The following is a 26,961-nucleotide window of genomic DNA, read 5'->3' on the forward strand; positions in this document are numbered from 1 at the left end:
GCAGTTTTAAATGAAAACTTTACTTCTGTACCCTTCATACAGACAGTATTGCAGATAGAAAATAAAGTGCTCAGCCAACTTAGATACATTCTGCTCAAAAAAACATTTAAATAAAACAAATGTTCAAGATTTATGTACTGTATATCGAAGGCAGCATTCTTACAATGCAGAAGGAACAGGGAACTGAAGAACCTGTCCAACGTCACAGCAGATCCTTGGGGGGGGGGGGTCAAAGGAGAGAAAGGTTACTTGATAACGTATTCAGACTACAGAAAGACTTGACGTCGCTCTCTTGACAAAACTGGTTAGTGTTAACAGATGACACTTTCTTTGAAAACCACTCCTGAGCAGTGTTGATGATGCTGAGTGGCCTGGGGTCTTGTTAGCCCGTTCCCGTTTTCTAAACGTTATGTGCTACGCAAAAAAACCTGTCACTGATATTCATTCACTTCTACAACATGTAATTAATTAAATTCACTGTTCATTGTATAATGGAAAACTGCATGGAATGGGAGGAAGATGTATACATGCATAGTGACAGCAAGGAGAAAACACTGCATGAAACACACCACTCACTCTCCCAAAACACACACAGCTCCCAACTTTAAAAGAACAGAATTTATGGATCACCAGAAAGATAATTTCTTATATAGTTTAGGTTTACATTAGGCCTATATGAATCCTACCTTGAGAAGGGGGTAGTGTATCCCAATATGCTTAATGTATTGTATGTGTGTGCTTACTGTGACTATCACCCGGACATTGGCTACTAGGTAGCTACTTCCCACGCCGTTGCTGGACAGTAGTGATGGGCAAGCGGGAGCGAAGAGTACTGTGTCGCGGTGTTGCCATTCATGCCCTCCCCGTAGAGTATGCATGCATGGTTATCAATACTAGTTATTTCTTGTGTAGGCTACTGTCCTACTTGAAATATAATGTTAGGAATGAAATGGCCACGTTAGTTACCCGGCTTAACTTGTCGTGCAGCCCAATCAGCCACGCAAAATTAGCTGATTTGCTTTCTATTCACCCACTCTTTTCGACACATCAACTCGCCCATACTCCGGTCACCATATTAGGCTGTAGCTACCCACACTTACCTTCAAAGCATATCTCATGAGTAGAAGACCCTTTACTTTCTTCCTGTGCCAATCAAAATTGCCTAGACCTAGTGTCAAAGTTATCTGGTTGTTAGCTAGCTAGGTAACATGACTGAACGTTTATCAAACCAATAACTAGAAACCCGGGATTAGTTTAAAACAGCCGGTGACATGGTTTGTGAAATTATATAAAATGCGTGCAAAATCATGCAGGAAGAAAAAAAGGTAGCTTTGCTAATATGGGTCATATTTCTGGAACCATTTGGGCTAGACACGGTGTTCTCTGCAGAGGCTGCGTGACAGCGAACTTGAAATTGCAAAGCCTACTTGGACTGGCCTGTGACCTTGGTCATACCAGGCAATGAAATTATACAATGTATCAACTTTGCTCGTTGCTCCAATGTATCAAATGTACAGATGTAACAACGGATGGCTCATCAGGCTCGCCTTCACAGCCAAATTATATTTTAAAACTGATGGAAGAATAGATACGCAGGAAGAGCGGACAGAGAGAAGCAGGTGAGTGAAGGCTGGTAGGGGATGCAGAGAGAAGCAGATGAGTGAAGGCTGGTAGGGGATGCAGAGAGAAGCAGGTGAGTGAAGGCTGGTAGGGGATGCGGCTGGCTGATTATAGCTGCCACACGTGAGATGCACCTGAAAGTGAACATTACTAGACTGGCGCAAGAGAGTAGTTGATGTTGCTTAATGAAAACAATTTATGAACAAAACTGACTTTATAAACAGCGTCAGCTGATTTTTTAGATCGGTAGGGCTGAAAAATATAGTATCATATTGTACAACGTGATTCAAAAATGTTGGTATCATGACGTTTTGGTACCATGGTACCGGTATACTGTGCAACACTACTCCTGAATGAGAGCCAAACCCACCTTTGTCTCTTGCTGTAGTGTCTTAGTCAAAGTCAGCCAGTCCTTTCTCCACCAGAGGCAGGTAGACCAGAGCTCCATCCTCGTCATACAGGAACACAGACAGCTCCGGTTCAGTGGCCTGAGACAACCAGGAAATGCATTATCATAAAAACTACACTATAGCTCCATTATCACCATTATCATAAACATTACACTATAGCTCCATTATCACCATTATCATAAAAACGACACTATAGCTTCATTATCACCATTATCATGATTGGCGGAGATGACCAACAGCACTAAGGTTACCATCTCACATTGACCTAATTGGCTGAATGGTATTTGAACGGTATACTGTTTATAACCACAATACACACATGCAACAATTCTGCTGTTATCGCCCTTGTTGTGCAGAGACCACAGTGACGCTGAATGCCAAAAATCCACTATCATAACCATGACCACACTTAATGTGTCGTCGTTGTCTATCCAGCTTTTTATGACTGCCACTGATATGACGGGGATAACTAAGGCAGATGTTGCTCACGGTAACGGATGCGGTGCAGCAGCTGTGCAGCAGGTCAATCATCTCCAGGGCAGCCTTCAGGCTCCACTCTGGCCGGTAGGACAGGCGCTCCTTCTCCAGGTTGAGGCGGGGTGGTCTGAAGCCCGCCACCCGCACCTTGATGGCCTTACAGGGAAACTGCAGGAGATGGGCCGGGATCTGACGCAGCCTGACGGGGAGAAAAAAAGACACCATATTACCTCCGGTAACCAGAGAGGAAAAGGCAAAGCGAGAGGTTTTTACTCTGCCCAAAATCTGTCCACAAAAATGAGACAGACATTTTTGTATGGAGGTCAATGAGTGTGTCTAATTTGGTCAACATATTTTTAAAAAATTGCTATGTGGGGCTTTTTTGATCTAATATAAGTTTTGTAATGGTTAGGTTGTAAACAAATGCACTGATATAAATGGACGCACATGGCATTCCGGCAACTTTGAAAAAAATAACTTTTTGCCTGTTGTCAAATCAAATCAAATCATTGTCATAGGGGACTTTATAACCCATTTTAGCGTGGACATTGCCGTTGAGGACTTCCACCATTTTAAAGTAGTCAACAGGGTGGGGATTCCTATGAATTGGGAGCAATCAGCCAATGAAGAATAAGAAAATTGACTACTTTAAAATGGAGACAGCCTCAATGGCACTGCCCATGCTGTCAGACGCTATAATGGCACAGATACAGAGATGAGTCCTCTATCTCAAAGGTTCCCAACCAGGGGTACTAGGACTCATAGGACCATAGGCTTACTGGTAAAATGCACATGAGAGTAAATCAGGGGTACTCAGGGCAGACCAAAATTCAGTTGGTGGTACAGTAACCGAAAAAGGTTAGGAAACACTGCTCTTGCTCTAAGGCCTGCTGTTCACATGCCCTCTCATTGGCTAGAATGGTCCCACCTGATCGCCTCCTTCCGCCTGCCTTCCATCTTTGAGGGTGTATTTCCATTGTTAGAGCGGTCACTTGACTATCTCATCAATATAATAGACAATCAACCTGCACGAAAAAGGGATTTACTTATGCTCCAATCTCCAGTAGGATTGGGCCCACAGTGAGATGTCTTACTTGTGTGTGGGAAGGGTGTCGTCAGAGCCAAAGTCCACGTGTCTGACCAGGATCTTAACAGGGTTGAGGCCAGCAAAGCCCAGCAGCTTGGCCCGGTAGTACTTCCCATCACTGTATTCTGCCAGACATGGGGCCTCTGGAGAGATGGACACACAGGATCAACAAGTCAGCACTTTACCACCTAGCTCGTTACAAGTCCCTGTTACAAGACCCTATGGAAATGTTTTAGTAAAAGCATGAAGGATTAAGTGTGACATTCAGTCCATGGAAAGTGCTTGTGATCGTGTTGTGGTTTACCAATGGCGAAGTCTGAGAGCATGGCCAGACGGTCAATCCTGTCATGGACTCTCTTCAGTGCTTCCTCCAGACTCTCCCCATCAGACTCCACACAACTACTGCCATCTAAGGGATACAAGAACACCTGCAACACACACACACACACACACACACACACACAGTAGAAAAAGTGGAAAATGTTGCAAAAGGCGTAACAAATATTTTCAGAATTGACATTACAGTTAGATATGGAAGTGGTAGTACCTCGTTGGGGGTCCGGAGGTGTTTGATCCTGACCCGGAAGCGTTCGCCTTTCTCAGGCAGGTCTGGGTATGAGAACACCCTCGGTACTGGCTCTGGGTCCTCCAACCCCTGTACATAAGCAGAGCAGTGGGGATGACTGACAATCCAACACTCGATAAATAAATAAACAAATGTAATTGGCAAGTTATATCGCAGTGTGCATACTAGCAATTTCAAACAACATCTTATACAGATGGCACTGAATAACCAACGTACCTCTGTGTCAATGTCCCAGTCATCTAGAGCTAGGTGAGATGACACCACCAGCTCCTGAGGAAAATCACAGATTTAAACAATTGTGTTGAATCAAAGCCTACTTAAAAAAAAAAAAAAAAAGGGGGGGGGGGAGGATTGAAACAACGGTTATGTTAAGGTAACATACCCACCCACCCCTCCCTCCCTACCTCCTGCGTGGATGCAATAGCCTGGTCCACAGAGGCGTGTTGGTGGTGAACCATGATTCTGCTTAGAGTCATGCCATCCAGAGAAATCTGTACTGTCAGACAGCCCAGAGGGTCCTCAGGCAGTTCCTAACACACACAGTCATGTTTTTTGTTACATTTCATCATACATCAGGTCAGTGAGTCCATGCACAACTGATACAGGGCCTTGCCTGCAGCTTATAGTGAGACACTCACACTTACTCAAACTGACAGGATCACCTCATATGCCCCAATCACTAACATACCATCTTTGTGTGTGTAGTGTCCACCTCACCATAACCTGCATGTCCACACAGCGGTTTAGCAGCAGCTCTTTCAGCAGAGCCACAGCATCCCATTGCCACGTCCTGCCCACCTGAACAGAGACAGAGGGGAGGGGGAGCTACTGAAGATGAAGGAGAGGAAGCTACTGAGATGGAACACTGAACCACCACGATTTTGAATCTAGTCCACTCACAGGGATGACGCCGTGCAGCTGGCAGGGCATACAGAGCTGGGGAATGTCCTCACACAACACTGTGGGGTAGACGTGACACACTGGGATGTTCTCCACTAGACCCTGGTCCACGTAGCGCACCTGGAACACACACACACACACACAGGTTGGGGTAATTTGCATAAATTGTTCAAAATCCCAGTATTTATTTGTTCACAAAAAACGTGTCTGTACCTTAACGTGACCTCCGATGACCTCCAGCACCTCTCCTCTGTACCAGAGCATGTCAGAGCCCATGACAGCACAGCCCAGGACACTCTTCCAGGTGTAGGGCTTCAGCCTGGGAAGGGTCTTTATGTGCTGCTGTAGACGCTCCCGCAGCTGCTCAAACTGACGCCCTGACAAACACACAGTAGTTGCGCATGTACACTGAGTGTACAAAACATATTTTTCTTAGATACATGCCAGCAAAGCCACTACACAATACAAGTGGCTCCCATTTTGGCTGTAGTGTTTGTTGCGCGTTCCGGTGAGGGCGTGCACTTCGTTATTTATCTCGGGTAATGGTCTGCGGTATTCTCCGTCTTAAATTTAATCGTTTATTTACATATTAGGGTACCTGAGGATTGATTAGGAACGTTGTTTGATATGTTTGGAAGAAGTTTATTGGTAACTTACGGGATTCATTTGTATGCATTTTGAACGAGGGAAACCGGTGGATTACTGAGTCAAGCACGCCAATGAAACGTACATTTTTTGGGATATAAAGAAGAACTTTATCGAACAAAAAGGACCATTTGTTATGTAGCTGGGACCCTTGTGATTGCAACCAGATGAAGATTTTCAAAGGTAAGTGATTTATTTTAGCGCTATTTCTGACTTTCGTGACGCCTGTGCTTGGTTGGAAAATGTTATGCTTTTGTGTGCGGGGCGCTGTCCTCAGATAATCGCATGGTGTGCTTTCACCGTAAAGCGTTTTTGAAATCTGACACAACGGCTGGATTAACAAGAAGTTAAGATTTTAAATTATGTATGACACTTGTATTTTCATGAATGTTTAATATTACGATTTCTGTCATTTGAATTTGGCGCTCTGCAATTTCACTGGACGTTGTCGAGGTGGGACGCTAGCGTCCCAATGATCCGTAAGTAGTTAACCTGTCTCCTCCCCTTCATCTACACTGATTGAAGTGGATTTAACAAGTGACATCAATAAGGGGTCAGTCTATGTCATGGAAAGTCTGTCAAATTGTGTAAAACTCAGTGTATGTGGGGGGGGTGAGAGAGTGTGAGAGAGAGAGAGTGAGTGAGTACGTGCGCAGGGGTAAACAGGAGTAGAAAGGAGAGTACCTGCGTGGTGCGTCATGGCGTAGATGAGGCCGTCCTCTCCGATGGCAGAGATGGTCATCAGAGTGCGTCCACAGTGGGGCAGCTCAGGGGGGCAGTAGGCCTGTGTCTTCACCTTCTCTGGGGAGGGGTTAGTACGGGGGGCCGGCTTGGGAGGGGTAGGGGCAGTGGAGAGGGGTCGGGGGGAGACTGACCAGTCAGAGGAGGGGTTGGGGGGCTGGTTTTCTGTGTTAGGTGTCCTGTTTTGAAGGCCCTTGAACTTGGAGTCAGAGTCTGATAACTCTAGTTTAGGCATGGGGGACGCTCTGTAGCACAGAACACAGGGACAAAGAGGGCAGATAAGTAGAGCCAGCAGAAAGACATGGGTCCTAGGAAACATATTATACTCAACTGTGAAACATACATCCACACAGAGTTCTGTTACTCACTGTGGCTTCCTCTCTTTCAGAGCGAGGCCCTCACTAACCAGGAAGTCTGCGATGCTGACATCTTGCCCGGCCCGGTTGGAGCAGTACAGAGAGACCGGCACCGGACGCTGCTCTGTGTTCTCCTGCAGAGAAGAGGAAAAGGCTGGTAAAGAGAGACTCAAGTAAAACCATGGATGGTCTCCACCGAGCTGGTGAAGAACAAACTGTCACAGTATGCAGATAATCTACTATTATATATCACTAACCCTGTCTATAACATACTGCCTATTTTAAACACATTTGGATTATTCTCAGGTTACAAATTGAACATTCAGAAAAGTGAATGTTTTCCGATCAACCCCGCTGCCAAGCAAATTCACCCTGGAGCCCTGCCTTTCCGTCTGTCGCCCTCTGTTTTTTCCTATTTAGGTTTGAATATAACACCTTTGGCTACCCTCCATAAAACTAACTTCGCAAGTCCAGTCAGTCAAGTTAAAACAGACTTACAACGCTGGGATAGTCTGCCTCTGTCCTTAGCTGGCAGAATCCAATCTGTTAAAATGAACATTTTACCTCGGTTTCTATACCTTTTTCAATGTCTTCTGATCTTTCTGCCGAAATCATTTTTTACCAAGTTGGATAGGCTCAGTCATTTTATCTGGGCTGGCAAATCACCTAGGATACGTAGAGCAATACTTCAAAGGAGACAAGATGGAGGATTGGCACTTCCAAATTTACTGCTTTACTATTGGACAGCCAATATTCAAAAGATTATGGTCTGGTGTAATGCTCCAAGTAACAACTGGTGCTCATTGGGAGCACACTCCTGCCAATCATCCTCCCTTTCTGCTTTTACAAGTACACTGGAAACCCCATTGCGCTCTCTACTTTAAAGATCTGGAGACAATTTTGTCAACATTTTAGACTTTTTGCCCCTTCTCCTCTAAGCCCCACTTGTAATAACCACTTATTTTAACCCTCCAAACTCGACCAGGCTTTTGTTTTGTGGCAACAAGGAGGTTTGGTATGTTTCAAAGATGTATTTTTATAATGGGAAGTTTGCCAATTTTAATGATCTTGTAGCTAATCTTTTCCGCTATTTTCAAGCCCGTAACTTTGTTCGCTCTCATTTTCCCACCTTTCCTCAACTACATCCCAAGACGTTGCTAGAAGAGATTTTGTCCCTGCCTGATTTCTAGATTATATGACATTATGCTTTACTCTGAACCCTCTCCAATAAACAAAATAAAGACAGACTGGGGTAGTGAACTTGAACTTAGAGATGACTGGTGGGAGAAGGCCCTTCTTAGGGTTAACTCCATATCCTCATGTGCTCGGTTAAGTTTAATTCAGTTCAAGGTCTTGCACAGAATTCACAACACCAAAGAGTAAATTCCTCCCAGACACAAATGACACATGATAGATGTTCAAATCACTCCGACCTGCAGCCTTGTCCTCTAATATCTATATTTGGAGTTACATCTTTGTTGCCTAGTCTCACTAAAAGTAAAGAAGACGTATGTAGTGAGATTTTTAATTTATTTCTGTGTATGTATGTGTATATATAATTTCCAATTGATGTTTTAATTTATTTTTGTATGTATGCTGCTTTTGTTGTTAAGGGGAGGGAGGTGTTTCAATAAGTATAGGGGGATAAAAGGATGTTTCTCTTCAATTTGTAATTTGTGTTTCTTTATTTGTCCAATAAAAATATATATACACATTACCAGTCAAAGGTTTGGACACACCTACTCATTCAGGGGTTTTTCTTTATTTGCACTATTTTCTACGTTGTAGAATAGTGAAGACATCATTTGAGATTCTTCAAAGTAGCCACCCTTTGCACATTCTTGGCATTCTCTCAACCAGCTTCACGAGGTAGTCACCTGAAATGCATTTCAATTAACAGGTGTGCCATGTTAAAAGTACATTTGTGGAATTTATTTCCATCTTAATGCATTTGAGCCAATTAGTTGTGTTGTGACAAGGTAGGGGTGGTATACAGAAGATAGCCCTATTTGGTAAAAGACCAAATCCATATTATAAAACAAGAACAGCTCAAATAAGCAAAGAGAATCCAGTCTATCATTACTTTAAGACATGAAGGTCAGTCAATGTGGAGAATTTCAAGAACTTTGAAAGTTTCAAGTGCAGTTGAAAAAACCCTCAAGCACTATGATGAAACTGTCTCTCATGAGGACCGCCACAGGAAAGGAAGACCCAGAGTTACCTCTGCTGCAGACGATAAGTTAGATTTACCAGCCTCAGAAATTGCAGCCCAAATAAATGCTTCACAGAGTTCACGTAACAGACATATCTCAACATCAACTGTTCAGAGGAGACTGCGTGAATCAGGCCTTCATGGTCAAATTGCTGCAAAGAAACCACTACTAAAGGACACCAATAAGAAGAGACTTGCTTGGGCCAAGAAACATTTCCACACCGCCGTGTCTTTGTGAGGTGCAGAGTAGGTGAACGGATGATCTCTGCATGTGTGGTTCCCACCGTGAAGCACGGACGAAGAGGTGTGATGGTGCTTTGCTGGTGACACGGTCTGTGATTTATTTAGAATCAAGGCACACTTAACCAGCATGGCTACCACAGCATTCTGCAGCGATACGCCATCCCAATTGGTTTGCGCTTTGTGGGACTATCATTTGTTTTTCAACAGGACAATGACCCAAAACACCTCCAGGCTGTGTAAGGGCTATCTGAGCAAGAAGGAGAGTGATGGAGTGCTGCATCAGATGACCTGGCCTCCACAATCACTCGACCTCAACCAAATTGAGATGGTTTGGGATGAGTCGGACAGCAGGAAAAGCATCCCAGGTGAAGCTGGTTGAAAGAAGCGTGTGAAAAGCTGTCATCAAGGAAAATATAAATATATTTTCATTTGTTTAACACTGTATTGTTGGTTAAGGGCTTGTAAGTAAGCATTTCACTATAAGGTCTACACCTGTTGTATTCGGCGCATGTGACAAATACATTTGATTTGATTCACTATTATTCTACAATGTATAAAATTGTAAAAAAAAAAATACAAATAAACTTGAATGAGTAGGTGTCCAAACTTTTGACTGGTACTGTGTGTGTATATATATATATATATATCAATCAAGGGCTGATTGCTCACCAGCTGAACAAGTCCCATAAAGCTGCCAGAAGGGCAGCACACAGGGGAGAGAGTGGGGGAAGAAAGGACTCCCGTATAGTTGGGGACAGTTGCAGAGGTAACAGGAGTGAGTTCAGTTTTTGATCCCCACAGGATACAGCAAAAACCTGGAGCCAAGAAGACGGTTTCCCGGAGAGGGTCTCATAGGGGAGACCTATTGTTTTAATAAACACCTTTGAAACTGAGATAAACCTACTCTGTCCATGGATGGTCAAATATGCCACAACACAAAAGAGTGAGGCATCAGAGACTAGGCTCCATCTCCACCCCTAGCCCTCTTTGCTTGGAGTTCACTTAAGTGTGGGGAAGGGGTAGGGACTAGGGGAAGTGGTAGGGCTAGGAAAAGGTGTGTGTGATGTGGCGTCACCTTGATGGTCATGATGGCCATGGCTCCTGTCAGGTAGTAGGAGATGAAGTCACACGCTGTGGCTGTCCAGGTGGAACGACCGCCTGCAGGTCTGAGAGGGAGAGAGAAAGAAATGGAGCGAGAGAGGGAGAAATTTGAAATGAGGTCTAAGGAGAATAGCATGCCCCTTGCTCCACTATTAGGATAGCTAGCTAATGCCCTGAGGAAACCTGTCAGAATCTATTTTTGTGAAAGGCCTACTAATTCAGGACATTTTGCCAGGGATCAGTGTTTGAGGTCAGCCCTTCGTATACCTGCATTTGTGTGTGTGTTCACCTGATTTCACTGAGGGAACACTCCAGCACCAGACATCCAACCAGACTGGGCAGCAGTGGTCTCAGGTTGTTCATGTGGAGTTCCACCTTGTTGCCAAAATCACAGCGTACTACCTAACAACACGTGGAGACAAAACACCATACTGCAGTTACAGCTGGATGTACCCATCTGTCAATCACTGATGAAACAGTAATGACAAATCGGCTGCAATCAGCTGCTACAATGTTTTTACTTCTAAATCCACTCCAAGTCCACTTCTGTGGCTCTTAAAGGATAGGTGTGTGTGTGCTCGTGTGTTACCTCGGCAATGCAGCCGAGGGAAACAGGAGAGCAGAGCTGGCCCCTCTCCCAGACCCCGTTGTTGTAGGCAGCACAGTACATGTCTGCCTTCCACTCTATCTCCTGGGGCTCTGTACGGGCATACTCCTGCTTCAACAACTCATACACCCTGAAACAGAAAGGGGGAGAGAGCGAGAGGGAAAGGGAGAGAGAGCGATAACTAAATGACACAGACCTCTCATCAGCGTCTCATTCTAAAGTCACACATCATAGAAAATCAAGTCAATGTCTGTCAATCCACTCTACAGTTACAAGATTCCTCGTGAACACAGCCCAAGATTCTCTGCTGGATTCGGTGAGGCTTCAGTAAGCCATTGTCTGTCTCTCCTTGCCCTCCTCTCCATCCCCACTGGCTGACCTCTTGAGCTGGGTGTCCATCTGTAGCAGCTGGACGTAAAAGCTCCCGGGTGAGACCACGTGGGTCAACCTGACCCTCAGATCTTTCAGATTGGTCGGCAGCATCAGGTAGGGCTGGATCTCTTGGGGGTCTTGGTCCTGCTCTGGGGTCTCCTGGCCCAGGGAGGTAGGGGCTGGCTCAGAATCACCCAGAAGACCCTCGAGTGGGGGGTCCCACACTGTGGTGTCTACCACCGGGGCCTGGGTGTCCTTAGATTTGATGCTAAGGGAGAGGGAAATGGGGTAAAACAAAACATATCCTTTTTGGAACCATACCCACATCTGTGTGTGCAGGTATCAAAAAGTCTGAATAAGATTTGTTATTGATTTTACCCATGAAGTATCCTTCTGTGAGATGACAGACACACACTCACCCATTCTTAAAGCAGGCCAGTTGGTCGTTGACCAGCAGATCTTCGATGTTTGCTAACGACTCGCTGGAATCACTGGTCTCAAACAGCCTGACTGGCAGACCCCTGCCCCTTCGACCAGCCTCTGGGGGTTCAGAAGACACACGCAAATCAATCAACTACAGAACAGTCTCACGGTTGTCGTGGGATGCCAAGATAGTGCCGTGTGAAAGGAGAACTCTCCAGTTCTACCTGTCTTACCTGTGGCCACAGCGGTCACAAGTCTCTGGTCAGCAAGACTCTTGAACTTCTCTATACACGCTTCGCTCCACGTCTCACCCGCTTCCAGAGGAATCACATCAGCCAGGTAGCACTGGATGGCCTGGGTGGGGGGAAAGAGGTAATTGTGAGAGCCAGTTGAATAATAGGAGTGCCCTGCCTGGTCTACCAACCCTAGCAGTTAATGCTGGGATGGTATATGGATACAGTCAGCCTTATTTATTCTCCATCCAACATACTCTAGTGTAGTGTGACCTCACCATGGCTGGGAGGGCAAAGAACTCATCCTTGATCTTCCTCAGGTCGTTGACTGACAGAATCTTGTTGTTGCCAAAGTCTACAAACTGGACTTCCACCTTCCTGCCCCCGGGAATACCTACACACACAATACCATTCTAGTCTTTAGGTAGACTCTTTTCCATACATTTTTGGAGTTTGCATATAATTTATTATCTAAGGCAGTGGTTCTCAAACCTCTCCTCGGGATCTCCAGACATTTCACAATTTTGTTGTAACCCTGAACTAGCTCACCAGATTTCACTTAGTTGACTATTTGAAATCAGGATGTGCTAGTTCTGGAATAGATAAAATACATGAAACGGTTGTGGGCCCCCAGGAGAGGTTTGAGAACCACTGATCTAAGGGGACAATACCGTAAAAAAAAACAACACATTGTGACCTCAATAAGTGTACCTAGGGGCTGTGGCGGTCATTACATTTTGTCAGTCGGTAACCGCCATGCCAATGACTGCTAGTCTCACGGTCTCAAAGACCAAAAACAAACAGGTAGGCTGCTCCTTAATAATCTGAATGGAGTTGTTATTTGTAACTGAAGGAAGAAAAGAAGCGCAGTAACGTTATGTAGACTAGCCTCAATTAACCTACCTAGCTAGCTTCTCAGTTTGACGCAGTCAAGACGGGTACTATTTAATCAGATAGGATGAGAAATAACAAGCAAGAAGTCTGCTAGCGCGAGTTAACAGTGCTTGCCGTCGCTCTCTCTTTCTGTGCCTGCTCTTGTGTCACTCACTGCGCACACACACACCGCAGGCCCCTTCTCCCTAGCGCCATGCTCATTCTGTTGCTCTCCCTCTCCTTTCCTCCACTCCGGTTAATAAAGTACCAAAACAAATGGAATTTTCTCATGCTAGGTTGTGGACCTGACCGGGTCTCTATGTTAAAAAGTGTACTTGTGCATATTGTGTCCGTCTGGGAAAGCCCCGGGTCCATTTTGGCACTGCATTTTGGCACTCCCATCACCATTTATCCTGATCATTCAGATTAGAGGGACAACAGGGCGCTGAGTACCAAGCCATTCATTAGTCAGTTGATTATACTACCTTACGCATCAGTGCAATTGATGTAGGCCTACGTGACTCATGACTGCCGGTGTGGCGGTAATTCGGTCTCTGCAACTGCCCTAAGTGTACCCACGCACAAACACAGTGTACTGACCGATGACATGGGCCCTGTACCAGACCTTGTCGTCAAAGCGTGCCACACAGGCCTGATCGAGGACAGGACAGTAGACCTCCAAGTCCTGGTCCTCTCCTCTGGTCCCCCTGCTGGGGCAGTCATAGCTGTAACACTCCTGCAGCTTGGCTGTCAGCAGCAGGAACTCCATGTTGTCAACCTGCGTTTAATCAGCGAGGGGGAAGAGTTAGAGACGGCACTGGAATATCAGCTGATAATGCTTTCATGTACATCTGTGGAATGTATGTGTGTTTGTGTGTGACCCACCAGTTGGATGTAGAAGTGTGAGGGTGTGTCTATGTGGGACACCACAGCGTTGAGCTCTACGTTGGTACGAGGGAAGACAGGAAGGTAGAACTGGAGAGGCCTCCTGCCACACGGCACAGTCTTGGCATTCCACGCCACCGGAGAGTAAAACCTACAGCAGCAGAACGGGACAAACATATTACTACTGATTATCCATGGCAACAAGGAAGAAACTGATGCAGCCTTCCGCAAAACTCATATAAGGGAAACACTGGATATGTACAGTATGCAGGGTTCATACACATTTTGACAAATGGAATTTCAAGACTTTTCCATAACTTTTAACCAAATTTCCATGACCAATAATTGGCATTGTCTATGTGTACGTATAAAACAGTATGTAATGTGGTATCGACCCTGGTAGGCTGCTCTCTGATCCAATGTTACATCTCCTGTCGTTGTGCAAAGCACTTAACCCCCCACAAAGTAAAATACCTGTTAGGCAACTGTACAAAACAAGAGATCAGTCTGGAGAGCTACTGGGTGTGCAGGCTTTTGATCAAGCCCTGCTCAAACACAGAGACAGTTTATCAAGGTCCGGTTCAGCAGCTAATTTCTAAAATGTGGTTTGTTTGAGGGGGACTGGAATAAAAGCCTGCCCACCCATTAGCTCTCCTCGAGGATGGTTGACCACCCTTGATGTATAAAATTGCAACATTGCAACCAAATACATTTTATGCCTTTTGAAATAATTTGCTCATTCAATATATCAAAAGATCAAATGGCTTTGATAGGCTACAATTCTTTTTATTCAGCTGAAGCAAGCCCACACATTTTCTTCAGGAAATGTACCTTTTCTAATTTATTTTAGTTACCTTAGAAGCATTTACGTTGCAGGCTGACTAGCATCTATTGAGTTGCAATGTCCTATACATTGGATGCCCAAATAAAATATAAGTATCAACAAAACAAGTTGAAGCCACTTAATCCAAAAGAAAGGCTACATCTAATCCTTTTTCCTAAAATTACTGTTCACGATTCACAAATTCTTATTTTGATTCACTGCATTTGACCAAAATCCCAACTAATACAATGGTGAAGTGTATTGATTGTTTCATAAAAAAGAATAGTTTAAAATGAATCTGTCATTCAAAAAAGTAAATCAACTTTGTATGGCCTTATTCGCGAGTGTTTTGGACATGACGAAAACATTAATACAAGCTAACAATAGCTAAACAGTTAACTAAAGGGCACAAGATATGTTTTGAATTGGCTACATAGTTATTAGTCTGTTCTCTATTTCTGTGATAATGCCCAAGAAGTCGGCATGGGTGTTGTTAGGCCCGAGACAAAGTCCAGGGCCAAATCGTGCCAATATATCCTCCAAACACCGGCTTCAAGGGCATTATCACTTTTATACAATGCGTTACCAACATATTACAATAATGATTGACATATTTTCATTCAAAAAAAAAAAAAACATTAATTTGATGAATTGAATCATACTATTTCATCCTTCCGCAAGATATAGTCCCAACACAAATCTAAGGTTGCTAACCAAGCAGGCTGGTCGTTTGTTCTATCGGTTCGGTTGCCAGAGACGCGACCCAGTCATTCAGTCTTTTTGTTCTGCATCTATGGATGTGACCCAATCGTTCGTTCTAAATGTTCCATTGCAATTCTAGCTGGCAATGTTCCATTGCAATTCTAGCTGGCAATGTTCTTATCCCTTGCTTGCAAGCTAGCCAACTACGGCTAACTTACAGTCACGTAAAAAAGTGCAGCCAGAATAACAGCAAAGTAGTTGCATTTGTTTAAGTTGTTTTCTAGTGACATTTATTTGGATACATCCATAACAATGAGCCAATGATGCGCAATTTCGCCTGGCATAGAAAATGTGCTCACTTGTCAGTACACTGTTGTTCAGAGGAGCTAGCCAACAACTCAGCTAACACAATCACTTCAAACTGAAAAGACTGCAAACTAGTTGCACTTCGTTTAGTTTTACCTTTTTTCAATTGACATTTCTTTGTATATACCCATACAAATGATGCCAGCTGATTCATGATTTCGACTGGCTGAGAAACGCTGCCTGTCTGTCTTGTCACGTTCATTACTATGGGACAGCTGGAGATCAAATTTGAATATTGAAACAATGTTGAAAATGTCAGAGACAGACAGCAAGGTTTATACCAATCTCTGCCGTTGAAAACTAAATGTTAGTCTAAAAGAAATGTGAGATAATGTCTAGATGATTTTTACAGTGGACATCGAGTTGATAAATTGCTTGGCTGGGCTGATGGACAGCGGGTTGCCCAGTCAGATGGAACAGAGTAAATACGCATTTTAACATCATAGATTTAGCCGGTGGTAACTTATGTAATAGACACCGGCTGGAATGCGGTTTTAAACAATCAGCATTAGACCCACCCGTTGTATAACATATTTTATAGGCTAGGCCTACCTGCTGCTGCAATGCTCTCCTTGAGCAACAGCCCACTCTTTTCTCACAAATGCAGGTGATGCGTGTAAACACAGCTGTGCAAAAGTGTCATTCCAATCCTGGCTGATATGTGGATTTTAATTTGATTGCTAAAATATTTAAAAACGGTCTCTAAATAAATGACATTAACAGAAATTATTATTCCCACAGCTTTTCAGATTTGATCATTTCCCAAAACCTTTCCAGGCCTGGAAAACACCATAAAAAAAATTCCATGTCTTTTCCAGGATTTTCATGACCATACGAACCCTGAGTATGTATGTACCTGGCGAGCTCGAGGAAGACCAGGTACTCTCGGAGGGACATGGGCATGTTGCTGGAACCGCTGTCCATGGGGGCTTTCTTCAGGTCCACTAGCAGAGCACCTCTCTCCTGACCAAACACCTGCATCTCTACTGAGGCTGAGCCCACCACGCGACGAAACTCATCCTGGGCCTCCGCACTCCAGCCTTTAGTCTGGGAGAGAGGAGAGGAAAAGGAGGGGGATGCAGGTAAAGAAAACAAATCTAAACTCATCCTAGTCACTTGTACAACAGCCCTTCACTTGAAGAAAAAGATAGATGGCGACATACACAAATGTTATGTCAGAATATGGACAATATGCAAATGTTTGCCCCTTACAAGGTCTGCAGGCACGATGTCATCGACTTACCAGGACTGCAGGCATGCTGTCCTCCACTTACCAGGTCTGCAGGCACAATGTCCTTGAGGGAACACTTGATAGCCTGAGGGAGCCAGCGGCTCATTTCTGATTGGCCGGCCACGTCCACTCTTCTCAGACGCTCATTCATGTCCCTGATGAACAGGTCTGGACCCGCCTCCTCACTGGGAATGGGGAAGTAGAGGTGGAAGAGAAAGACAGACCTGGGTGACTGAAAAAACAAATCAATGTTCTGTCCCTTTTCATGCTTACTAGGTTTTTCACGTGTGTGTGTGTGTGTCTGTGTTTGTACCTCTGCAGGGCTATTCCCTTGCAGAAACCGTAGTCTTGGAAGTAGACTCTGACACGGTGAAGTTCAGGAACAGGACAGCTGCGGACCGGGTCCAGGTGACCTCTCTGGAACAGTTCTGTCAGGGTGGCCCGACACCACATCCCCTCCTTCCACTTCACAAACACTGTGGAGCCTGACGGAGACACACACCCGCAATAGTCAGAGTGGCAACATCGCACTGCTTTCATTTCACAAACACCATAGAGCCTAGAGAGAGGGACATACCCACAGTAAGGTATCACACACACACACACACAGTGATCTCACCAGTCTCCAGTATGTCGCTGGCTGTGAACAGTCCTCTCTCTCCAGAGCAGAGGGAGTTGATCTTCTTGGACAGCAGAATACAGGCCCTCTGCTCTGCCACGTGGCGGATGTAGAAGTGGTTAGGGTTCACCACATGGGTCACCATCACCCACTCCTGGAACACTGCACACACTCACAGTTTATATGTGTCTCTATTCATGAAGTTATAGATTACGTGGCCATAACTGTTGTGCATGTTATCATGTGAAATATGTGTTGTGCGGATCAACAGTGCCCAGACTAGATGTCTTGTCTCTCCTCTACCTTTCCCCTGACTGACAGGTGGGAGGTCCTCCTGGATCTTCTTGCTGCTCCTCTGGGCTCTCTGTCTCTCACTGGCCTGCTGCAGCTCAGACAGATGGGCTGGGACAACTACAAGCAGAAACCAAGAAACACCATTATAATCCTATGGGTAATGGGGATGCAGTTTACCTCAGCAGACATGCACTGACGTGCTCTCTAAATGTTGCTGTGACATTGTCACTAACCTCCAACTGAAAACCCTGCTGCAGTGGTTTTGGATGAGGCTGTGGTGACTTGATGGCAGGATTTCAAACTGACTTTGTCCTTCCCTTCTCCTTGTTCAATCTCCTCTATAATCTCCTCTATGATGACGTTGGGTCCGGAGTCTGAGACAGGGCTGGAGCTGGGTAGGGGCCGAGGGCCAGCGCTGGGAGAGGGGACCCAGGTATGCCTAGTCATCCTCAGGCTTTCCTGCTCCTGGTGAGGTGGAACAGGCTCTCTGGTGCTAGGCGGGGGAGGCCTCATCATCGTTTGGCTCTCCTGCTGCTGCTGCTGGGGGCGGCTGGGCTCTCTGGTGCTAAGGGAGTGTGGGAGCAGGGGGGCCTTCCTATTGGGCACTGCCTGCTCCTGGGGCCTCTCTCTGTCTCTGTGGATCAGCTCATCTGTCAGACTGAGGGGGGAGTTCAAAAGGCAGTTAAACCATGTAAACAAAGATATATATTTTTTTATCTGTAGTCTATTACAGGACGTACATCTTGGCGTTCCCAATGTTGATCTTCAGACACGCCTTCAGACTCCTGCCCAGCGCATCCTGCTGTGCTATGCAGCTAACACATACACATGCGCACCATGGGTCAGATGTGAGTTCAAACTACAGTAGCAGAATTCAGGTCAGGCCACATAGCTACAGGGTTTCAAATTGTAATTCAGGTCAACTTTATTGACTCACCTCAGTCCAGAGCCCAGAGACAGACACTTTAGGTCAAACGACTGTACATCCACAGAAGCCTGCAGGGTCTCCAACAACTGTTCAACACACAAACACACCTCGTATTCCTTGAAGTGCCACTCTACAACCAGAAGGTGCCGTTTAGTGTGTGTGTGTGTGTGTGTGTGTGTGTGTGTGTGTGTGTGTGTGTATGTACCTGCTCCAGGTCGCAGTAGCTCTCCAGGGAGGGGTGCTGTCCGACCTGCTTGGCCTTCTGCATAGCTGTGTCCAGGGCCCTCATCCTCTCCTCCACCCGGCCCAGTTCCCTCCTGCTGGACGGGAAGTGCTGCTCCATGTTGGTCAGCTCAGCCACCAGTGCCCCCTTCCTGACAATGCAGAAATTACACCTCACCCCATGAAATCAGAAAAATAATGGGAGGGTCCACTCACTGTATACGGCGTCTATTTGATCAGCCCTGATAAAAAGCACTACAGCCAAGCCCAATACACACACAATAAGTAGCAGAAGCTACAAACACATAACCCACTAGCCCATTAGTGAGAGGAAGGTATGAGGTGGTTGTAGAGTAGTGTACCTTCTATTGAGGATGGTGAAGGCCCTGTCCATAGCCTCATCTATCTCCATCAGCAGTCTGGCCTTCTCTCTCTTCACCTGCACCATCAAGCCTTTCACCAGAGTCTGCAGAGGCAAGCAACACAGCAGGTATGCTACAGGTAACATCTTGCTTTCATACAGGGCTGATTTCCCAGACACAGATTAAGCCTAGTCCTGGACTACAAAGCATGCACAATGTATATTCTCCATTTAATGTGCTTTTTTTAGTCCAGGACTAGGCTTAACCTGTCTGGGAAACCAGGCCATAGTATTATTGGATCAGTACAGATGGAAGGACAGGAGATGTGGGACAGTCCTTTTGTCGCTCACCTGATGGATGTTGTCCAGATTGGCCATGTTCTCAGAGGCCTGAGACAGAGCCTCTTCTACTGCTTTCAGTGCTGTCTCTACATCTGGACCCTAGAACAGAATACATATATTGCCTACTATATAGAAACAACAGAAATGTGTCCATTTCTGCAGCATTCTTTAAACAATGCCCTGCATCTGTGTTTGGCTGACCGACTCCCAGGAGCTTGGATATTACCGATCAGACAGGCCAAGCACACTTATATTAACGTTAAACCATACCTGTTTTGTGTCCTCCTCGACAGGTGAAGACAAGGATTTGACTCTGTGATGCCTCGGTCTGTCTCTACCAGAGTTTTAATAAACAAAAATAAAGGTTGTCTACAGAATGAGAACGATTACATAAAGTGCATTAGGAAAGTATTCAGGTCCCTTGACCTTTTCCACATTTTGTTACTTTAGAGCCTTATTCTAAAATTGATTAAATTGTTTTTTTTTCTCTCATCAATCTACTAACAAAACCTCTTATGCAAAAACAGGTTTTACGAAATATTTGCTAATTTATTAAAAATTAAAAAACAGAAATACCTTATTTATATAAGTATTCAGACCCTTTGCTATGAGACTCGAAATTGAGCTCAGGTGCATCCTGTTTCCATTGATCATCCTTGAGATGTTTCTACAACTTGATTGGAGTCCACCTGTGGTAAATTAAATTGATTGGTCCCACAGTTGACAGTGCATGTCAGAGCAAAAACCAAGCCAAAGGTACTGAGTAAAGGGTCTGAATACTCTGAATACTCATGTAAATGTGATATCAGTTTTTTATTTTGAATTAGCAAAAAAAAAATTAAAACTTTTTGCTTCATCATTATGGAGTATTGTGTGTAGATTGATGAGGGGGAAAAAAACAATTTCATCACTTTTAGAATAAGGCTGTAACGTAATTTTTTGGGGAAAAAGTCAAGGGGTATGAATACTTTACGAAGTAAATAAAGATTTATAATTTTTTATACATTTTCTCCATTTTAGAATAAGTCTAATGTAACAAAATGTGGAAAAAGTGTAGGGGTCTGAATACTTTCCAAATGCATTATATTTCCAGTTTGGAGTGTTTGTTCATCATTGAGATACGAGACAGAATCTCTGATTCCCAACTAATGGACCCATAATGGTCTGAGGAGAATGGTAGAGAGTGTTCGCTCAGAGTTAGCTGCTAAATGGACACTGAAAATAAAAATTAGAATAGGGGGAAATAATATTGAAATGCTTTCTATTTATAATCATGCTCTTAATATGTGTGTACGGTCAACTGGACAGCAATTCAGTTTCTGCAGTTTCTGCAGTTTCTGAATCATAGTGGCTGGCATGTGTGTATTTATAAGTATGTGAAATACACTGTTATATACCTTTTCATTTTGTTCATTTTGGCTGTGTAGATGAGGCCGATGATTCTGCTGTCCACCTGGAGTCCCTCCACCCCTCCTTCAGGAAGAGTGGACTCAACCTGCAGGAACACCCACTGCATTTCATACAACTACACTACTAATTCACACTGCAGCCAATTAGCCTGCTGGTAAGTAGTATGAACTGGCACAAAAGTATGTGGACACCCCTTCAAATTAGTGGATTCGGCTATTTCAGCCACACCCATTGCTGACAGTAGGGCTGGGCGATATGGCCAAAATCTCATATCCCGATAACGATACATATCACGATATAGCACATTTTCTGTAAATTCACTGAATAAATAGTTTATATAAAATGACCACATGTAAAGGCCTATTTCTCTTTGAATTACACTCAACAAATAAAAAGGTACTTACTCATATTTGATTATTTCTCCTTTTATTTAGAACCTTTGCATGTAACAAAACAAAATATTAATGTATAAAATCTAAAAAGGTAAATAGAAAACATTTCAACTATAGTTGCAAACAAAATAAATAATATATATATTTTGGGGGGGGGCTTGCCTGTTTTGCATGTTTCTCAACCGTGTAAATTGGGGCCATGTCTTTGCAGATGTAAATTGTAACGGCAGCTGCAGGGGCGGAAATCCCGGGGGGGACACGACCCCCCCCCATCCTGGGTAAAATATGATTTGTCCCCCCCAATATATCACTGAAACATAACTATGTAATTTAAATAATATTAATAATACGCAATGAAAGCAATTGTGCTGATTATAGACACTTAATAGCACGTTTTTAAGTTTCAAAAGATTGCAACCCCCCCACCCTTTGCCTCACAATGGTTTGATCCACTGCCAGTTCCTTAGCTTGCTAGGTAACAGAGAGGTCGTATCTACTGTCTGAAAAGCACTCAATGCACGTAACTGACGTGAGGTTAATCCAGTCAATCGCGCACACACACTAGCTGAATATGCAGAGCTAGCGCGCAAATATTAACTATTAAGCTAGCTAGTACCTATTCCATTTATGTGGCGTCGTCAAAGATGGAATCAGCATGCAGATGATGTTAAGTTAGTGCTTCAAAGTCCCTGTGATAAGGTTAGCGATAAACTGAAATCTGAACAGAACTACACTCTCTTCTACCATTGTCTTAAATATATTTAATGGTCTCGTTGCAAAAGCTAAATTGTCGCAAGTGAACTTTTATTTATTTATTTTATTTCACCTTTATTTAACCCGGGTAGCAAAGATTATAGCAAACACCACTGAAACTGAATTGGTGCTCGCTAGCTTTGCAAATTCAGCTATTGTTGGAAGCCAGCCAATATGAAACAAACTATTCAAATTACAAAAGGTTGTAGCATATGTTGTGTAAATGGTGAACTCATACAGCTGTCAACTCTTGTCATTTTAATCCGTTTCACATTTGCTAGCTACCTTTTAGATCGAAGCCCAAATAGAATGATTGAAGATGATAGAAGCCCATCTCCTACTGTAAATAACCTACACACTGTGTGTGTGTGTAGCCAGCCAGCCAGCCAGGTAGAAAAATGGCTGAAAAATAAAAGACGGACATCAGAGTATTTTTCAATACACCAAAACGCATAGTAAGAACCCTAGTAGCCTAATATCTCAAAGACTAGTTGATAAAATGTTCATAAGAAAGAAATGATATTATAATGGAAATGTTTCACAATGATGTCATTAGGCAGAGCAGGCAACAGATGGCACACAGACAGCAGAGTTGGGGACAGATATGCAGGGACAGACTGGCAGAGATAGGGAGTCTCAGGTAAGTTTGTTGAGTCTTTGTTTGGCCACATTAAGAAAGGTTCTCAATTTTTTTGACTTGTAAAATAGGAACATAATTGGAAAATGCCATGGATACCCCCACTCTCAACTTAAACTGGTGACTGAACTAAGATTTGTTAAAGGCAATGGTATTGCTGTTGTGTAGTTTTGGGTACCGGTAGTTAGGAGTACGGCAAACACCTTATTTCTTTGGTTCCTCAATATACATTTACCATATTACAATGTAGGCTATGTGTTACAGCACTACTTTTGGTGTCCCCCTCAGGAATTGCTCTTGAGAAAATTTCATGTAATTGTCCCCTCCAAAGTTGATATCAGATTTTCGCCCCTGGGCAGCTGTTATCTCCTTCCATCTTCATGATTCTTTGCCATAATGGTGTGCAGCGGGCAAAAGCCTCTTGCAACGTCCGAGTTTGGGGGGGTTTGTTTTGAGCACTCGACTGTACTTTTTTGGGTCTCATCCGTAGACTCTCTCCGTACTGTTTCACATTATTCTTGTGTAGGTGGTAAAAGAGGTTAGTGGTGTTTGATTCTGTTGTCGGGACCGGCCTGCGGCATATTTTGCAGAGGACAGTTTTCTGGTCTGTGTCAGACTTTTCATACCCAAACCATGTCCATGCGACCGAAGTAGCCCCTCTTTTAGGTACGAGCTCTGTGTCTCCGTGCCACGTTCACTCTCCTCCATGTTTGTTTGTGTTGCAAATTTCTTTCCACACGTGAACGCAAAGCGTCGTCCAATTGACGAAAAATATGGCCATAAAGAGTGTGATTTGCAATTGTAAGTGCTGTTATTGTGAAGTGGAAACATCTAGGAGCGACAACGGCTCAGCTGCGAAGTGGTAGGCCACACAAGCTCACAGAATGGGACCACCGAGTGCTGAACCGCATAAAAATTGTCTATCCTCGGTTGCAACACTCACTACTGAGTTCCAAACTGCCTCTGGAAGCAACGTCAGCACAAGAACTGTTCGTCGGGAGCTTCATGGGCGAGCATGGAAAGATCACCAAGCCAAAGATCACCAAGAGCAATGCCAAGCGTCGGCTGGATTGGTGTAAAGCTCACCGCCATTAGACTCTGGAACAGTGGAAACTCGTTCCCTGGAGTGATTAATCACGCCTCATTATCTGGCAGTCAGACGGACGATTCTGGGTTTGGCGGATGCCAGGAGAACGCTACCTGCCGCAATGCATAGTGCCGACTGTAAAGTTTGGTGGGGAGAAAGAATGGTCTGGGGCTGGTTTTCATGGTTTGGGCTAGATCCCTTAGTTCCAGTGAAGGGAAATATTTGTTGCAACAGCCTTCCGTTACTGTTTCAGCATGACAATGCCCCGTGCATAAAGCGAGGTCCATACAGAAATGGTTTGTTGAGATCGGTGTGGAAGAACTTGACTGGCCTGCACAGAGCCCTGACCTCAACCCCATCGAACGCCTTTGGGATGAATTGGAACGGCGACTGCGAGCCAAACCTAATTTTCCAACATCAATGCCCGAACTCACTAATGCTCTTGTGGTTGAATGGAAGCAAGTCCCCGCAGCAATGTTTCAACATCTAGTGGAAAGCCTTCCCAGAAGAGTGGAAGCTGTTATAGCAGCAAAGGGTGGGGGGGACCAACTCCATATTAATGCCCATGATTTTGAATTGAGATGTTCAACGAGCAGGTGTCCACATAATTTTGATCATGTAGTGTAGTCTAATACCAACATGTTTCAAGCAGACCACCATAGGCCCTGTGCCCAAGAACACTAAGGTAACCTGCCTAAATGACTACCAACCCGTAGCATTCACGTCTGTAGCCATGAAATGCTTTGAATGGATCGTCATTGCTCACAACACCATTATCCCAGAAACCCTAGACCCACCCCAATTTGCATACCACCCCAACAGAGCCACAGATGATGCAATCTCTATTGCACTCCACACTGCCCTTTCACACCGGGACAAAAGGAACACCTATGTGAGAATGCTATTCATTGACTACAGCTCAGCGTTCAACACCATAGTGCCCTCAAAGCTCATCACGATGCTAAGGTCCCTGGGACTAAACATCTCCCTCTGCAACTGGATCCTGGACTTCCTGATGGGCCACCCCCAGGTGGTAAGGGTAGGTAACAACACATCCGCCACGCTGATCCTCAACACAGGGGCCCCTCAGGGGTGCGTGCTCAGTCCCCTTCTCTACTCCCTGTTCACTCATGACTGCACGGCCAGGCACGACTCCAACACCATCATTAAGTTTGCCGATGACACAACAGTGATAGGCCTGATCACTGACAACGATGAGACAGCCTATAAGGAGGTCAGAGGACTGACCGTGTGGTGCAAGGACAACAACCTCTCCCTCAACGTGATCAAGACAAAGGAGATCATTGTGGACTACAGAAAAGGGAGGACTGAGCACGCCCCCATTCTCATCGACGGGGCTGTAGTGGAGCAGGTTGAGAGCTTCAAGTTCCTTGGCATCCACATCACCAACAAACTAACATGGTCCAAGCACACCAAGACAGTCGTGAAGAGGGTACGACAAAACTTATTCCCCCTCAGGAGACTGAAAAGATTTGGCATGGGTCCACAGATCCTCAAAAGGTTTTACAGCTGCACCATCGAGAGCCTCCTGACGGGTTGCATCACTGCCTGGTAAAGCAACTGCTCGGCATCTGACGGCAAAGCACTACAGAGGGTAGTGCGTACGGCCCAGTACATCACCGGGGCCAAGCTTCTTGCCATCCAGGACCTCTATACCAGGCGGTGTCAGAGGAAGGCCCTAAAAATTGTCAAAGACTCCAGCCCTAGTCATAGACTGTTCTCTCTGCTACCTCATGGCAAGCGGTACCAGAGCGCCAAGTCTAGGTCCAAGAGGCTTCTAAACAGCTTCTACCCCAAAGCCATAAGACTCCTGAAAGTCTAATCAAATGGCTACCCAGACTATTTGCCCCCCCCACTTCTACACTGCTGCTACTCTGTTATTATCTATGCATAGTCATTTTAATAACTCTACCTACACGTACATATTACCTCAATTACCTCGACACCGGTACCCCCTGTATATAGCCCCGCTATTGTTATTTTACTGCTGCTCTTTAAATATTTGATATTCTTATCTCTTACAGTTTTAAGAAAATACCTTTAAAAAAGTATCATTGGTTAAGGTCTTGTAAGTAAGCATTTCACTGTAAGGTCTACACCTGTTGTATTCGGCACATGTGACAAATATAATTGGATTTTATTTATATTACTGTAAATGTGAAAATGTTGAAAATATAGGGACTATAGATATACAGGGAAGTGTATACATTCACCATTGCATTTATAGCCTTACCCCTTTTGAAATATGTATATGACCATCAGTTTCATGTAGTGTTTGTTGTATAGCTGACATCAGGTGCTAGTACTGTACTGTACCTTGCATTCAGGGCACAGAATGACATTGTTAAACTCCAGCGAGCGCAGACAGGTAGTGCAGAAGATGTGGGAACACAGGAGGACATTGGGAAGGTTGCCAACGATTTCGTCCTCTGAAAAGATTAATGCCATTAAAATGTATTTTATAACGTTTTGTGCATTTTTAGGTTGGGGGGAGGAGGTGCCTAAACCTGCAACAAAAAATGTTCCTGTGCCATAATAGAGTTAACGTTAATGGAAAATACTTCCTCTCTGGCCATAATGTTCCAGTCCAGACGTTTTGGCACTGTGGCAGGCTATAGGCATTATGAGATGATGTGTCCGGACCAAACTCTTGATAAACTTCTTCAAGTCAACAAAATGGATTATTAGCTACTATATAATTTTACTGTATAAATACAGTTCGCCTGTTTACTGAAGAAAATAGACCTTATAACTTTTGGTAGCCACAACGTGGTCCGAAGCTAGCTAACAGGTGTGCAATTTGACAGGTAACGTTAGCTCGATAAAGCTAAAACTTTAAACAACATGAATGACAATATGTGGACTGGTAAATTATAATTATTACAATGAATTTACCTGGTAAAGTGTAAGCAATACCGCATATGTTACAAACCACAGAGTTCGGGTTGTCGGCTCGAGGCGACCTGTCCGACATTTTTGAACGGACGACTACGGTTCACATC

The 26,961-nt window shown here is 44.4% G+C and overlaps 1 protein-coding gene across 2 annotated transcripts; it reads right to left on the minus strand.

Moving 5' to 3' along the window:
- Position 1: 1 nt before the first annotated feature.
- On the minus strand, positions 2-26,961 carry rnf17 (ring finger protein 17). Of its 2 annotated transcripts, none has more exons than XM_029711858.1 (37): positions 26,855-26,961; positions 26,276-26,388; positions 21,057-21,154; positions 19,930-19,993; positions 19,669-19,758; positions 19,319-19,422; positions 18,940-19,108; positions 18,744-18,820; positions 18,547-18,621; positions 18,040-18,464; positions 17,816-17,923; positions 17,513-17,674; positions 17,207-17,378; positions 16,937-17,078; positions 16,519-16,709; positions 13,772-13,922; positions 13,487-13,664; positions 12,292-12,407; positions 12,014-12,134; positions 11,777-11,897; positions 11,365-11,625; positions 10,968-11,115; positions 10,668-10,780; positions 10,353-10,443; positions 6,835-6,956; positions 6,410-6,711; positions 5,294-5,457; positions 5,081-5,200; positions 4,898-4,978; positions 4,585-4,710; positions 4,397-4,450; positions 4,142-4,249; positions 3,899-4,022; positions 3,602-3,737; positions 2,520-2,706; positions 1,991-2,108; positions 2-214 (listed from the first exon to the last, which is right to left on the minus strand). In XM_029711858.1, the coding sequence occupies exons 1-36, from the start codon at positions 26,931-26,933 to the stop codon at positions 2,013-2,015; spliced, it is 4,989 nt and encodes a 1,662-aa protein (XP_029567718.1). In that variant the 5' UTR covers positions 26,934-26,961; the 3' UTR covers positions 2-214; positions 1,991-2,012. The 2 variants fall into 2 exon arrangements, with proteins under 2 accessions (XP_029567718.1, XP_029567717.1); XM_029711857.1 differs by having other exon boundaries at positions 4,898-5,005.

The sequence above is a fragment of the Salmo trutta genome, chromosome 24 (assembly GCF_901001165.1).
Source record: "Salmo trutta chromosome 24, fSalTru1.1, whole genome shotgun sequence".
NCBI lineage: Eukaryota > Metazoa > Chordata > Actinopteri > Salmoniformes > Salmonidae > Salmo > Salmo trutta.